The sequence below is a fragment of the Pseudoliparis swirei genome, chromosome 13 (assembly GCF_029220125.1).
Source record: "Pseudoliparis swirei isolate HS2019 ecotype Mariana Trench chromosome 13, NWPU_hadal_v1, whole genome shotgun sequence".
NCBI lineage: Eukaryota > Metazoa > Chordata > Actinopteri > Perciformes > Liparidae > Pseudoliparis > Pseudoliparis swirei.
This window is the reverse complement of record NC_079400.1, coordinates 14,121,146-14,136,801: the sequence shown is the minus strand read 5'-3', so window position 1 is coordinate 14,136,801 and position 15,656 is coordinate 14,121,146. Positions and strand designations below refer to the sequence as shown.

Below are 15,656 nucleotides of genomic sequence, written 5' to 3'. Positions count from 1 at the left end.
AAATATCACAATATTTATTTTAGAAATAAGCATAAGCACTGATATATTAAAAAGAAAACTCAACAAAATATTTTTAAAATACACAAAGCATCCCTCAGATATCTGAGACCATATCAATTCATAACACAGTGATTTGCATTGTAAAAGACGGCGTCCAGAGTTTATGTAGGACTTTCGTCATATAATTATTCATAAAAACAGAAGACAACATTTTGTGAATCAACCAGCAGAAAGAGCTGAAGACAGAGAGGGGAAGCCTTTGGCAATGCTGATGTACAGAGGGAAGACAGAGATGGGGGGGCACATGCCCCTTCAACAGCACTTTAGTCTCAGATCATACATCTTGCCATTTGACAGTGTGAGAACTAAGTTCCCTGGTTGTGTTTATATCCCTTTTGTTCTCGTTGTTTAGAGTACTGTGTTGAGGAGAATCTTGAGACCATCATGTTATTACATTCCCGACAAGTATAAGATTTTTTTTTTTTTAAACAGACGTTTCTTTAAAAAACAAAACCAGCCAAAAAAAGGCAAAGTAAAAAACAAGCCTCCTAGACCGCTAGCTGCTCCTAGAGGCTGACGTGTCCATTAGTCAGTGGAATGTCAGAGTGTAATGTACAAGGGGCGTGCGTCCCTGCAAGAGCATTAACGTTCAAAATGCATCTAAAGATTTTTTTAAAAGGCATTAAAGTACATCTCAGTTAATATTCATCCTCTGGGGACAATTAATGGCTTTTTTGGTATTTGCCCTTTCACTCCCAGCCAATCACGATGTTGTCCTTGTATTCTATAGACGGTCCTCTGCGGCGGCAGCTGTTATTTCTTGGGGCTGCCGTAGTGTCCCAGAGGCGAGCCCTGCACGTAGGTGAGGATGGCGCTCTGCAGGTAGCTGGCTCGGTGGGCTTCGTCCTCCCTCATCCTCTGGATCTCGGCCTCTTTCAGCCGCAGCTTCTCCAGCATGGACGACATCTCGCTCTCTTTGTCGAGCAGCAGCTCTCTGTGGTTACTGCTGAGCGCTGCAGCGCAGCGGGGAGAAGGGTAGAGAAGGCAGGAGAGGAAAATAGTTCATATTTATGAAAATAGTTCATATTTGAACTGGAGTAAATGACCTAAACGAAGATGTAATGTGTTTGCACGAGGAAAACAAAAGAAGAGTTTGTGTTAAGAACACCTTTCATCTCTCTCTCCAGAGCACTGATCTTCTCCTTGAGCCCCCCCTGTGCCGTTCTCTCGGCCTGTAGATGTCCAATCTGCTCCTGCAGCTCCACCCTCATCCGGCTCACCTCCGCCACCTTCTCCTGGTCCTTCCCCGACAGCTCCTGCAACAACATCACAATCGTGTTCGGCCTGCAAATAAAAGTCCCGTTCATCTTCTCATAGACAACGTGAGCGCGCTGACAGCTCCCTCTCTTAAAGATGGACGTGGAACTCCCTCCGATGACTCGGCATTACACACAATGAACAGCTGTGTGAGAGAATATCTCACTTTGATAAAAGTGCACGCCTCTGGACATCAGAACTAAAGGAGGGAACAACAACTCCCACAGCGAGAAAGTACAATCAGTCGGCTTAAAGTGATAAAGTGATAGTTCACCCCAAAATCCAAACTACAGTAATTCCCTCTTACCTGTGTATATATATATATATATAAATCTATATTGTACACACATGCACAGACACGTAAAAAATGGAATGATTAAAAAACAGAATCCTCACTAAACTTTGACATCTGTAAAGTCAAATAGTCTAAATAAAATAATCAAAATAAAAGAATTGTTTCATTTCCAATTAAAAAAACAGGGCCAATAGGCCCTAAATTCCAAAAAGATGGGGAAAATGTCGGCCTGAAGACTAAAGGTGTGTAACAGGATGTGTTGAACATTTAGATTATCTGCTTCAACAACAGTCAAACGAGGCGGGGTCCTTTTTGACCCCAGAGGACAAGAGGTGTAAGGACATGACGAGGTTAATGCACACATCAGACTGATCTGCACATCATTCATAACAACAGCACAACGTTCAAAAGGAGAGTCTTTGGTGTGAAGGAGTCCCGTGTGGAATACAAGGAGGCCTCCACCCGGTGAGCCTGAAGAGGCGCTGACCTGCTGCAGCTCCTCCGTCCGGCGCCGCAGTCCGTTGGCCTCCACGCTCTGCTGGCTGTTCTTGGCCTGCAGCTCAGAGATGCTCTGCTTCTGCTGGGAGCAGTGGAGCTGCACCTCCTGCTGGAGGGAGCGCACGGAGCGCAGCTTCTCCTCCAGGGACGACACCTGCTCCTGCTGCTCGGAGGAAGCACAACGGTGGAAGTGAGGATGACGGGGAAACAGAGCCGTGGACTTTAAGCCACTCTCTGGAAGTCCTCGAGTTATTGAAAACATCCAACGTGGGGGAGGGGGAGAAAAGCCTGTCGTAAGGCAATGTGATACCTCATTAACTTTCAGAAGTCTTACATCACGGCCTTAGGAGGTCTCAGTAGGATTTCTATCTAGTCATCACAAGGACTGGGTCTCAAACCTCAATACTAAGTTTAATTTGGACAAAATTCATCTATATGTAACATGTAATATACGAGTAAGGGGTTCAAAAAGGACTATTAGGGCGTCGTGAAAAGCCTTCGACACTGCAGCGCATCCATCGGGGGGCCCGGTTAGTGAAACCCACCTCCTCCAGGCGCACTTGAGCTCGCACCCTCGCCAGCTCCTCCTCCGCCTGGGCCCGCTCCGTCACACACGCCGCTCTCGCTTTACTCAGCTCCTGTGGCAGACAGTGGACAGATGGCGTGAGCAGCAGGAACCAGAGCACAGGGCCGTGCTGCCGGCTCACAGCAGTGGGAGGATGCTCACTTCACCCTGGGCTCCTCTGATACGGCTCTCTTTCATAGTTTAGGGTCATAAAAATAATAAGGAGAATAAAGACTCCACTGTATCTTTTCCTTCCCGTTGACAGCGGTGCTCATGGTGAGCACGTCTCTGTCACATGAAGAGCAGCAGACGAGCATCTCTGCAGCCCCATCAAACAAAGCATCGCTTCACCCAGAGGGACGACCTCGTCCTCCGACCTCCGTCTGTGTCTATTTAAGTCGTCCCGCTGCTCTTGGCGGTGCTCGATTCGCCGCCGCAATATCATGACCGCTTCATGTAAACAAGAACTCATAAAGAACTGGCTTTTGGCTCATAAATGTAATCTCATGAGCAGTTATTGGGTGTTTCTGTCTTTTAGACTGTTAAGTTGTAATAGTTTATTTTGATTCTGTAGTCTTATGCTTTAAATTAATACATATAGAAAGATATTACAATAGGAAATATTAGGGAGAATATGATTATGAATGTATTATGAAGCATAAGGGAAAGACTGTTTTCTCTATGCAAATGTTAAATGTAAATGGCAAGATGTATGTCGCATGAGGATGAATGTTAGTTAGTATTTCAGAAATGTCGAAGCCGGTTGAAGCCCGTGACATTACTTTAATCCAGAAGGTAATCTACTAGACTTTTATTGTGAAGGAACTGTTTAGTCATCTGACCGGAAGTGACGCCTCGTCGCAGCGTCGTGTCGTTTGACCTCTCCGTGTTGTTGATGTATTAGCTCAGCCAACCGGAATGCCTTGCCGATCTGAATATGAAAGAACTAACCTGTGAGGACAGGGATTGGCTGTTGGCGACTAATATAAGAGTCTGTACAGGTGAGGGTCCGGGCTCTCGTCCGGTCCCTGAGTCACGGAGAAACTGTTCTCCGGTGTTTGCAGGGGGAGGAGCCTGTGGGGTATCAGGTCAGACGGACCCGCGATCGCGAGCCTTGATTGTTTGTTAACTTCTTGCCATTAAATATTGTTCAACTTAATTCACCGCATCCGGAGACTGATTTCCATCATCTGCCCAGTATCTGAACCTTTATAGGTGTTTCTGTCTTTTCGACTCTCGACTCTGACCTCCTCCAGTTGTATCCGCTGGCCCTCCAGTTTGAAGACGCGCTCCTGCAGAGCCCTCTCGCTCTCTTCTAGATGTCGATTCACATGCTCCACCTGGAGAGAAACATCAACATGTTATCTTCTTTTGTCTAAATGTAGTGTTCGTGATTCCTAAACCAATAGAAATAAACAATAAACATGAATATATGGAGTATAAGTATAAAAGGTCACCTCCTTCTGGCGGAGACTGTCCATGTCTTGCAGAGCTTGCTTAGACCTCCGCTTCTCCATCTCCAGACGGTCTGTTAGAGGGTGACGTTGGGTTTCATGGAGGAAAAGACTTTGTGTGTTCTCTGTGTGTGTGTGTGTGTGTGTGTGTGTGTGTTACCTTCTGCCTGCGCTAGTTGCAGCTTGAGCTCCGCCGTGCTGTTGGTCAGCTCCTGCTTCAGCTCAAAGATCTGCTGCTGCTGAGACTTACACCTGCGCTCCATCTCCTCCACCTTAAACACATACAGCAGTGAGGCTCACGTCAACCTGTGTGTGTGTGTGTGTGTATCAACAATGATGAGTGCCAGACTGACTTTGTTCGTGAGCTGGCCGTTGGTTCCCGTCAGGTTTTGGATCTCTCGGAGGAGCTTACCTTCTCTCAGCGCCCCGTCCTACAGGACACACACACATCCTGGATGTCAAGTCTATACGTGAACAACTAACACATTCAATTAATTACAGATATTAAATCAATGACATTTTGAGAAAAGGACGTATTGAAACATTATTTCCATCCTTTGTTTTTCAGAATGAGATGTCACCGATACTCCCTCACTGACCTTTCATCCAATCTCCTGCCAGTTTCCTCTTAGAGGGGACACATGATGCTGTTTTTCACATGGATGTTTCCGGGTTGTTGGTAAATTGCCATCTCTAGTTTTGCTTATTATTTACTAAGAAGAGTTCAAATCAATTAAATATTTTACCATAAATATCAAAAAGGTATCAACACAAACATCTAGCAGTCTTATTCCATCCTCCTGTGTTTCCCAAACAGATCAGACATGTCACATCACGGGTTACATCATGACGGATTATTCCTTGTGCTGTAACATTGGAATATATAGAGGAAACCATGAAGGATAAATATGACTCTTAATAAACAGCTGAGTTATGATGTAAAGCAGGGCTGTCAAACTCATTTTCACCGTGAGACACATCAGCATCATGGCCGCCCTCAAAGGGTCGTGACTGAAACATGTAAACGTATAAACTACTCCCCAACATAGTGTTAAATAACTCTTTGAATTTGATTATTGTTTATTGGGGTGTAAAAATATTGTACATAAGAAATGTTCTCTAATATTATAACACAAATCCATTTAATTTGAAACCTTCAAAATAAAAGCACAGGATATGTTTCTTACATTTCTTTAAGAAAAGGTGATCATATGTCTTTTAAGTTGTTTGACACCTGTGATGTACAGCGAATATTGGCCATCATCATGAGTGGGCGTGTCCCTATGTGTCTCCTCTGATGACCATGTGACCTATATTCACACACATGATCCTCACTACGTGAACTCTCATGACGGCGTGTGAACAATGTGTTTGAATCTTGTTTCCTGGACCCCGTCACACTCTAGAGCAGGGGTGCTCACACTTTTTCAGCATGCGAGCTACTTATAAAATGACCAAGTCCAAAAGATCTACCTAGGGGGAGACGCAGAGCCGAGAAGTGTTAACGCGACACGTAGAGACAGAAATGGCGGCTGTTTAGTTTGTTTAATAAAAGAACAAAGACGTGTTCTTTAAGAAAAGGGACCTTACATTACTCCTGCTGTAATCTGACGCTATTGAGAAAATTACAGGGTGGCGGGCGGAGATTTCAGGGGGGGCGGGCCAATTTTTTTTAATGTCATGCGATCTACCAATACTACGCCGCAATCGACCGGTAGATCGCGATCGACGGATTGAGCTCCCCTGCTCTAGAGGATGGAGGTGCAGCGTTTTCTCTCCTCCCACCCGGCCCTACCTCTTGCTCTTTTCTCCTCTCCCTGCTCTGTCGCTCCCTCTGTTCCTCTTTCTCCACCTTCACTCGCGTCAGCAGCTCTCCCACGTCGTGGCTCTTCTGCTCGGAGAGCGCGAGCGCCGCCTCCATCATCTGTAGTCTGGCACAACGTCACGCCGTGTTGAGCAGGAGAAGATGAACATGGACTCCTGCATTTGTGCCGCATTACTTCATCTTCACTGGACTAGAACCTCCCCAACAGGGGGGTCGTTACTCATTCATAAGCTGCATCGGAAACATTGAGACATTGTGCCCTTGACATTGAGGCAAGTGATTGAACACAACATTGAAATGGAATCAGATTTTGCGCTGATAGTAAATATTTTAAATCTGTATTTAAAAAAAAAGAAGGTGCTTTATCGCATATAAAGTTGTTTCAGACATTTCTCTATAAATGAATATTCTTACAGTGTGTCGTCAGTCATTTATATGAACGTGATTATATCCTTCAGAGTAACATCGAGTCTGATTGTCTCCTTTTTTAAATTTTTATTAGCGTACATCGAGGCCATTAAAAAATGTTGGATCCATAAGTATTATTAAGAAAGACAGACAGCACTCAATAACTCATCATCCAGTCACCGCTAATTGTTTTGTGGGGTATATATACTGGATTAGGAGCTCATTGCATAATCATCATAACGAATGAGCAGAGAACCGGGGAGAGGGATCCTCCTCTGTTGCTCTCCTGAAGGGTTCTTCCCTTTTTTCCCTGTGAAAGGTTGTTTGGGAGTTGTTCCTGATCCGATGTGAGGTCAAAGGTCAGGGATGTCGTATGTGTACAGATTGTAAAGCCCTCTGAGGCAAATTTGTAATTTGTGAGAATGGGCTATACAAAATAAACTGAATTGAATAGAACCTCTTGTGACTCATAACAGCTGCTGCCTGGTTAAACACGTGGCTTCAGGAGGCTGTAGTTCTTACTGGAGGCCTTCACAGTTCATAGTTCACATAACCATACACTGAAATGAAACATCTTGTATTTCACACAACAGACTGAGCTGTTCTTCAGAGCTGGGAATATCGAACAAAGGAAAAAGAAAAGCCTACTTGGCGGTGAGCGAGTTGACAGCGGACTTCCTCTCATTCAGAGCTTCCTGGAGTTGTCCTATCTGACTGGAGGTGGACCTGGTCGGACGGGGGAAGAGGTAACGAGGTCACGGCGGCACAATGGGAATATTTGAGTGCGGTGCAAAGACATTGTTATGTGCATTAACAAAAGACAATGGATGAACACCGCCACGCCCCCACTCACCCGTTGGAGCGTCCCATCTCCTCCCTTTGCCGGTCGATGGTTTCCATCAGGCTGAGGAACTAAAAGAGAGGAGGAACAACCACAGCTTCCATCACATACTTCATCCTCAATCGGTCACACTTAGAGCTGCCGTTTGATGAGATGTGATCATCAGTCAGAGGGTTTATCATCCGGTGACCATGAACGTGTGATGGATAAACTGAAAACATGCGGGTTCCTCAAAGTAGTTTGGATTAATCTTCTTGGGACCACGAACATCCGTACCAAATTTATGGCAATCCCTGCCCTTTATTGTCGAGATATTTCACCTAAAATCTTAAATGTCATTCATGTGGTGACTTAAGGGATCCTCAAAGTCAGATTAATTCTCCCTGGGAGGACCATGTCTGAACACATCTAAATCGCTGTTTCAGATATTTTCATCTGGAGCAAAGAGGAGGCCTACACACCTCTGTATCTATTGGATTCTCACGGCTGTCTTTCTGTGATTCGTATAAAGCCTTCAAACAACCTTCCAGTGTCTTGTTCTGCCTCAGAAGTGTGTCGTTCCCCAGTGTGAGGATTACCTGTCTGCCCTTCTCCTCCTTCAGGTTCTGGATCTCCTTGCTGAGGACCAGGGTCCTGCTGCGGCTGCCTCTCAGGGTGGACTGCCGGTCGGAGTTGTGCCCCGTGGTCTGCTCTGAAAGGGCAGAGAACAGGTTACCACGGGGTAACGTCTGACCCACATCCAGTCAGCACACATCAGGATGGTGTAGACACTTTCAAATGGAAAACAGAGCGTTACATTAACCAGCACAGAGGGCACGTATTGAGGTGTGAGTTCTACTGCAGAGCAGAAAACAAACACAGTAACTATGCACAGGGTTCATCCACATGACCAATGAACAGGGTTCATCCACATGACCAATGAACAGATTTCATCCAAATGACCAATTAACAGTTTCATCCACATGACCAATGAACAGGGTTCATCCACATGACCAATGAACAGGGTTCATCCACATGACCAATGAACAGGTTCATCCACATGACCAATGAACAGGGTTCATCCACATGACCAATGAACAGGGTTCATCCAAATGACCAATTAACAGGTTCATCCACATGACCAATGAACAGGGTTCATCCACATGACCAATGAACAGGTTCATCCACATGACCAATGAACAGGTTCATCCACATGACCAGTGAACAGGTTCATCCACATGACCAGTGAACAGGTTCATCCACATGACCAATGAACAGGTTCATCCACATGACCAATGAACAGGGTTCATCCACATGACCAATGAACAGGTTCATCCACATGACCAATGAACAGGGTTCATCCACATGACCAATGAACAGGTTCATCCACATGACCAATGAACAGGTTCATCCACATGACCAATGAACAGGGTTCATCCACATGACCAATGAACAGGGTTCATCCAGTGAACAGGTTCATCCACATGACCAATGAACAGGTTCATCCACATGACCAATGAACAGGTTCATCCACATGACCAATGAACAGGGTTCATCCACATGGTGACCAATGGTCTCTAGGACTTTAAACCAAATTTCCATGACCAAAAATGTTTTTAAATCTCGGCGCATACATGAAAAATTGAGAACATTTTGTATTCAAACAAACAATGAGAAATCCAAAGCATACAGTAAATAACCTAAAATGACACAAATGAATGAGAAACAATAGTTTGATTAAAAGAATAAAACATTTATGTGTTTTCAGTTACGGTGCGTTCACTTGCGGCGCGAAAAATGAGCGAGTATGAAAGAGAGTATGGCTGCTTATTATCATTCTTTTAGAAGCATATTAATCATTTATAACTCAGCGTAAATGAACATATGAATATAACACATGACTTTTCCAAAACGTTGGGGATTGTTTTTTTAAATACACACATACACACCTTACCAAGAGCTTTGAGTGTGTCACTGGGGATGTTGTTCCCGGCCATCTCCAGCTGCATGATGCTGCTGTTCTTCTGCAGAGCATCCAGCAGAGTCCGGCCGCCCAACAGGCCGATGTTGTTCCACCTGAGGTCTGTAAACACAGCCCGCCAGGTCAGTCCAGAACACACACGGGATCCATCTGACCCGTGAATCTAAACCAGAATACGATCCAAACGATGCTTTTTTTATTTTTTATAAAAGAACATCTGAACTAGAGGCAACTAATGACCCGTTTGATCGCATGCAGAAACAATCACAGATGATGCCCCGTACTATCATATCTATAACTAAGTATGATTTGACAGTGAAACATAAGTGACAAAGAAAAGAGAAGAAAAACTTCAAGCGGGAACTTGGTGTAGGAGTCATTTTGTTTTTGTTGGACCTCCCACCACTCGGGGCGTAGGGCCACTGTCAATTAAGACACGTTCAATAGACCCGTACCGAGTGGGAGGGGTCACGTGACTCACCCAGCGCCTGAACCGCCGTGTTGCGTTTGAGTGCCAGAGCGAGCTCGGCCGCTCCATGGTGGTTGATCTGATTGTTGCGCAGGTCCAGGTGCATCAGCGCGCCGTTGGAGGACAAACCCTCACAGAAGAGCGAGAAGGCTTCGTCCCACACGCCCAGAGCGTTCCACTCCAGCACCAGCCTGCAGACAGCGAGTGTGTGTTGAAGGCAGTGTGCGTGTGTGTGTGTGTGTGTGTGTGTTCGACAAGCCTTTCTAGGAAGAGGGTTCTGTTGTAGTCCACTTTGATTAAAAGACATCAAACGCATGTATTACTTGAACAAAGGCCAGACATGGTTATGTTAGGACTGGTGACAAGCAGAACGGACATTCTTGAGTTTTTAAGCATAATTCATAATGGCTTGATAGTATATTATATGAAAAGACATGGTGTCTCTGAAGCACATGGCCAACGGCTTCAACAGAAAACTCCACCAAAAGTTACTTCAGATCACGTCTTAAAATGTGATTGGCTGAAGTAGATCCACTGCGAATGGTAGTAATATTAATTATTATTATTATTATTAATTATTGCACATGCTATTTGTACATGCTCTTTATATATATTTGTATATTTCCACTGTTGACCATATCTGCACTGCATTTTTTATTTTTGGTATACTGCTTCTTTGCACTCTCTGGTCAGATGTAAATCTACATTTCGTTGCACCAGTGCCTTTGCTCGGTGAAATGACAATAAAGTTGAATCTGAATCTGAATAATAATAATAATAATTATTATAATAATTACAATAATTAGTATTATTTTCTTTTTTCATTTGATCAAATATCTTCCAAAAGAAATATGAGTAAATCATTCAAAAAGAAAACATCTGTAATTTTTACTTCATTCGTTACGTTCTGAACGTTCTTTCTTGACCTTGGACGTAGTTTAATCTCCGGCTTTGGAGATGCTCCATCCTGAGGTGATGTGATGACAACCCAGCACACCAATGCGTGAATGAAAGCACTGCCAACAGCTCTGAGGTGGACCTCGAATTAGGAATATTTTTTAACGAAATCCTATCATTTGATATTCTATGAAACACAGTGAAATAACCCCACAGCAGCCTTCAGCCGACATCGCGCTCTGAATGAAGAGCGTTGTTCTCACCTCCGCAGAGTCTTGTTTCGTGCCAACAGCTTTCCCAACACCTCGGCCCCCGTCGACCGCAGGTTGTTCCCCTGGAAACAGTGTTTATGCATCAACCACCTATTCTCATGAGATTAAACCGTCCGGGTCGAAGACAACAGACGGCCTAGTCTTGCGGGTGTTACCTTCAGATCCAGGACTTTCACGGTGGTGTTGCCAAACAGTCCACTCAGCAGCACTTTGGCTCCTGAGAGTCAGACACAAAGTAAACGCCGCTTTACACGACGCCACCAGAGCAACGGGGATTACCCCGTCAGTCACAGAGCTCCACTGCCCCAAAAACACATCAATGAGCCTCGCTGTTGCCCTGGGTGACGTGTTCCTTCATTACCACGAACACATTGAATATTATTCTGACTCAATCCGTCGTGCACCTACAGTTTTGTGGATAAATCCGCCGCGGAATATAGTCCCCAGCAAAAGGATTGTTGCCTCCCGTTTGAGTAGTGTTTGTTAAAACTACAGAAATATAACTGAGGCTTTAAAAAAACGTTATAATTTAAAGAGTTCCGTCTTCAGTAGGAGCCAATGGACTATGACTTATCAATTAATTAATTGGGGATTCTACTACCATATGCATATGGAAAAATCTAAAGATGCATTAAGCACAGGGGAGGACATTAACATATTTTTTAGGGGGCAATATTTGCCCCCACTGACTGAAATCCACGAGCATTTAAAAATAAATTGGAGGCACTTTTTGAAACTTGTGAAATAATATGTAACCTTTGTTCAAAAATAATAAAAATATTTATTTAGGCTTACAGGAGAATAGCAATTGTCATAAAAATGGCAATAAGATTATTAGGCAATAATAAGACTATTAGGCAGTAGTCTACAGATTCAAGCATAAATCAGACAATCATATTCTAATTTATTCTTATTTCTTTGTGGTTATTTATTGTTTGAAAACATTTTTTAAACAACTATTAACAATTAAATCTTCTTTATTTTTATCATAAAAAATTATATTTATTGATTTTTGTGTGTACATACCTAGTACAGGAAGTACAGATGGGACTCACACAACAAAGAACAAAAAATGCTTGTAAATTATATAAATTATGGGGCATTTGTTGCACCTCTCCGAGTGATATCAGGGGCAACATTATATTTCATAGGGGCAGTTTTGCCCTTTGCCCTTGTGTATTTCCGACCCTGATCAAGCATGTATTTGCATGCTAATTGAGACCTACTGAGCAATTTACAACACAACAGGTCGTATGGAGGCTGTTCCGATCTACTACACACCTTCCTCGCTGAGCATGCAGTCACTGAGCAACACCTCCGTGAAGACGGTGTCCTTTTGGAAGGCCCTGGCCAGCACAGAGCAGGTATCAGCAGACAGATTCTGTCCACTCAGGTCCAGTCTGGAGGCCGGGCCGGCCCTGTTCTCCTGGAGCTGAGCCACGACACTCTCCTGAGGCTCCGCCCCCCCCTCCTTACACAGGCGCAGGTACGTCCGCCTGAAGTCCTCCATCCTGAGTCACCTTGGCATCAGAGAAGCACAGCGCGGTCCTTCTTTCCTCTGGGACTTGCCGCGTTGACTGGAGAACAAAAGGGTCAATATGCAGATGGGAATGGTTGGAGGATTTATTGATGGACCGCAAATGTGCTATTCTCATTATATTTATTAATATTTTCAGTAGGGATGCACCGATCTGATCGGCGCCGATCCATATCGGCCGATATTCCCATTATCGGTTTTGATCGGCGTTCTCAAAACGGCCGATCAGATGACGTAACATCTGCGAGAACTATCAGAGACCTTTCAATCGCCGCGCACCGTAACGGAGACGATGCGCCCGGCGAGGGCCGCAGAGTGCAGAGGACCACGAGGGGATCCTCACGCACCGAGCGGCGTCCCTGTCCCCAGAGTTGAATCTCTGGGTCAACTCAGCCGACTCTCACATGCAGGGGCGGTTTTTCCTACAGGCGGTATAGGCGGCCGCCTAGGGCGCCATTCAGAGGGGGGCGCAAAAAAATGTTGGGCAGTTTTTTTTTGCGCCCCCATCTATATCTCCAACCAATATTTTGACGGCAATGCCAGCCATTAACAGAACAGAAAACAAAAAAAACATTAAAGCTGCAAGCAGCGTCGAACGGGTCCTCGCTCATCTGCGCCGGTCGGGGAGACGCCGGCGCCCCCGACCGGCGCAGATGAGCGAGGACCGAGGACGCAGGCACGCCGGTCGGACTTGACTCGGGCCGTGACTTGTAACGAGCACGAGAAGTTTGGGGAAGATTCGACAAAGTCCAGTTGAGCCAGTAGGTGGCGCTTTGAGTCTGTGAACATATTCATGCATTGTGTGTCCCTACGTGAAGTGTAGACCACGTCATGTAAATTCAATGTAAAAAAAAAAAGTGATGAAAAAAAGCTGTCTTGTCTTGGAATCGATCACGCATCTCCGGGTGTCCAGTCAAACACTCATCATGCTGAGCTATAGATCTAGCTGGATTACAGGCAGCCGTAGGCGGTCACATTATTTTGGGCACGACGAGGGAGTGAATGTGCACCGTTGATCAGGGGGGCGTAGCCGGAGCGTAGTTCAGCACAGACGTGACATTTTCTCAGGGATTTTGTTCTTTATTTAATGTTTGTTCATTGTTGCGATCGTTGTTCTGTTTATTTGAAAGAAATTCAGTCTTGCAGGGCAAAATAGCGTTTGAAAGTTGAAATTCCGTTTCCGTGCAAAATCTTTCTTCTTTTTTTTTGGTGGGGGGGGGGGGGGGCCACGAGTGAAGCTCGCCTAGGGCGCCAAATGTGCTAGGGCCGCCCCTGCTCACATGTCTGCCCCTATAGACTGATGTTGACAGTAAACGCATTCGAACGGGAGCGCGCGAGGGTTTTGAAAAAGTTAGCGGAAGGATTTAAGTGACAACATCCGGTTTTGCAAAGTTAGCGGTTAAGAACCACGTGAAACATCCGTTTTTCAAAATAAGATGTCGACCAATCATACACTAACATATAAAAGTAAACAATTAACTTATTTTGTATCTTTATAGATCGTTTCTGAGATTTAGCTTAAATTATGCTAACATTAAAACATTTTTACTGTACCAAGGAAGAGTTTATAAAAATAAGTCTGACTTTTGTATGTTAAGAAAAGTCCTGTAAATAGATTTCCCCAAGAGTTCCAGGAAATGAATGATGCAGATATGTTCCATACATATCTGAAATCCCCTACAATAGCAATCAAACAATTTTAATGTATCAATTCGGACATTTTTCAAAGTAAAAGTCCTAAATGTTTAAAGAAATCTGTAATTTCTTTAATGTTTGAGTTGCTTTATATATGTATTTCCTCATAGACCTAGGCAATAATGCTACACAATAAATAGAATGCTTCAATCGACACCGTGATCGGTATTATCGGATCGGCAGATACTGATTTCGGTGATCGGCACCAAAAACCTGATCGGTGCATCTCTAATTTTCAGCCATGCAAAGAATGCCAGCTTGAGAATTATGAGGATCTGGGGCTTTTTAAAATTGATGTGGTTGTATATCTTTGGGTTTAACAAGACATTTAATGACCTCAACCAGACCAACGGTTTATAGGTGAATTTGTTAAATCAACAGTTAATTTAATAATAAGGAATGAATTAGTAGTCGTAGCCCTATTATTAACACAGCGTTTATTATAAATGTGGTTATATAAATGCAAATAGATATTTCAGGAGACTGATGATACCATTCAAATGGTCCTGTCAACAATAAAACTGAACTTCAGGGGATCTCTGTGATAGACTTGTGTTTCAACCACGAACAGAGATCTACGAGCCGCTCCTTAGTGGAAGTGGATGCAGGAGCACTGCAGAAGGACCAGGGGTCAAAGGTCAGTACTCGGCTCCCTTTAGTAGGCCACGTTGCATGAAAGGCGTGTGTGTAGCAGAGACGGTGCTTCCTGATATCTGGGTTCAACAGGACCGGTTCTGATTAAGAATGCAATGCAAGGATCAAGGATGCTTGATCATGTAAAGACTGATCTGACTGTGTCCCAGTTACGGTGACGGGTTAGTAAGTAAGTAAAGTTTATTTATATTGCACAAAGCGTCACACAGTGCAGTACAATAGTCAATTAAAACAAATTGGAAATAACAGGGGCCAAAACATGTCAACAGTTAAAAGAGCAGAGTACAAGACACTGTAAAAGATGGTGCAGTAAAAAACACAATAAAAAGAAAATTATAATAATTGATAGATGTGCACACACCCTTTCACTAGCATCAGTTGGCGTCAATTGGAAAAATCTGGCAAATTACAAACATATAAATTTGCTGCAGCTGAAAGGAGCTGCTCTGTCCTCCACGAGGACACCACAACAACCACTTCTTCGGCAACATTAAAACTAAAAACAAGATTATATAATGAGACATTTGAACTTTACCTTAGCTTAGTTATGTTAGCTACTTAGCGCGGAAGAAAAGAAAAGAAAAGGAAAAACTATTAAATAAATGCTGCCTGGAACAGTACGTGAGCCGAATCAGAACACGGCTTCTATTAGTTTAGAAGTGTGTAAGGTTATTATTATTTTCATGATGTGCGTCTTGGCGATAAGCTAACTAGATTGTGATTTGCCACATTTTGAATGAGTCTCGCCTCTTGTTGCCGAGTATCTTCACGCGCGTTGAAGTCTCGCGCAGGGCCGTCAAACGGCTAACCGACGAAATTTCGGAACTTTTCCTGAAATAAAAACGATGATATCTTCAGACAGAACCTACCTCAGAGCTCAGTGGCCCACGGTGGTTCTTGTTGGTGTAGACAGCCCCGGCTGACAGGCAAAGGAAGCCCAGCGACAAAGTAACCAGGAAGTGTACGTCG

The 15,656-nt window shown here is 44.1% G+C and overlaps 1 protein-coding gene across 2 annotated transcripts; it reads right to left on the bottom strand.

Moving 5' to 3' along the window:
- lrrc45 (leucine rich repeat containing 45) lies at window positions 1-15,625 on the bottom strand. 2 transcript variants are annotated; one of them, XM_056430281.1, is made up of 18 exons: window positions 15,557-15,625; window positions 12,083-12,378; window positions 10,957-11,018; window positions 10,793-10,863; window positions 9,645-9,823; window positions 9,132-9,265; window positions 7,782-7,889; window positions 7,216-7,274; window positions 7,011-7,088; window positions 5,925-6,060; window positions 4,483-4,560; window positions 4,290-4,401; window positions 4,133-4,203; window positions 3,923-4,015; window positions 2,656-2,748; window positions 2,100-2,273; window positions 1,169-1,316; window positions 1-1,013 (listed from the first exon to the last, which is right to left on the bottom strand). In XM_056430281.1, the coding sequence occupies exons 2-18, from the start codon at window positions 12,309-12,311 to the stop codon at window positions 814-816; spliced, it is 2,025 nt and encodes a 674-aa protein (XP_056286256.1). In that variant the 5' UTR covers window positions 12,312-12,378; window positions 15,557-15,625; the 3' UTR covers window positions 1-813. The 2 variants fall into 2 exon arrangements, with proteins under 2 accessions (XP_056286256.1, XP_056286255.1); XM_056430280.1 differs by having other exon boundaries at window positions 7,782-7,894; window positions 9,137-9,265.
- Between the last annotated feature and the right edge of the window lie 31 nt (window positions 15,626-15,656).

What these genes read in the sequence shown, in the direction of transcription:
- lrrc45 (XM_056430281.1), bottom strand. Translation starts at nt 12,311, where the DNA reads ATGGAGGACTTCAGGCGGACGTACCTGCGCCTGTGTAAGGAGGGGGGG. An exon ending in CTGCATGCTCAGCGAGGAAG is followed by an intron (nt 11,019 to 12,082) that starts GTGTGTAGTAGA and finishes TCTGACTCTCAG; the next exon opens with GAGCCAAAGTGCTGCTGAGT. An exon ending in GAGATGGGACGCTCCAACGG is followed by an intron (nt 7,089 to 7,215) that starts GTGAGTGGGGGC and finishes CCGTCCGACCAG; the next exon opens with GTCCACCTCCAGTCAGATAG.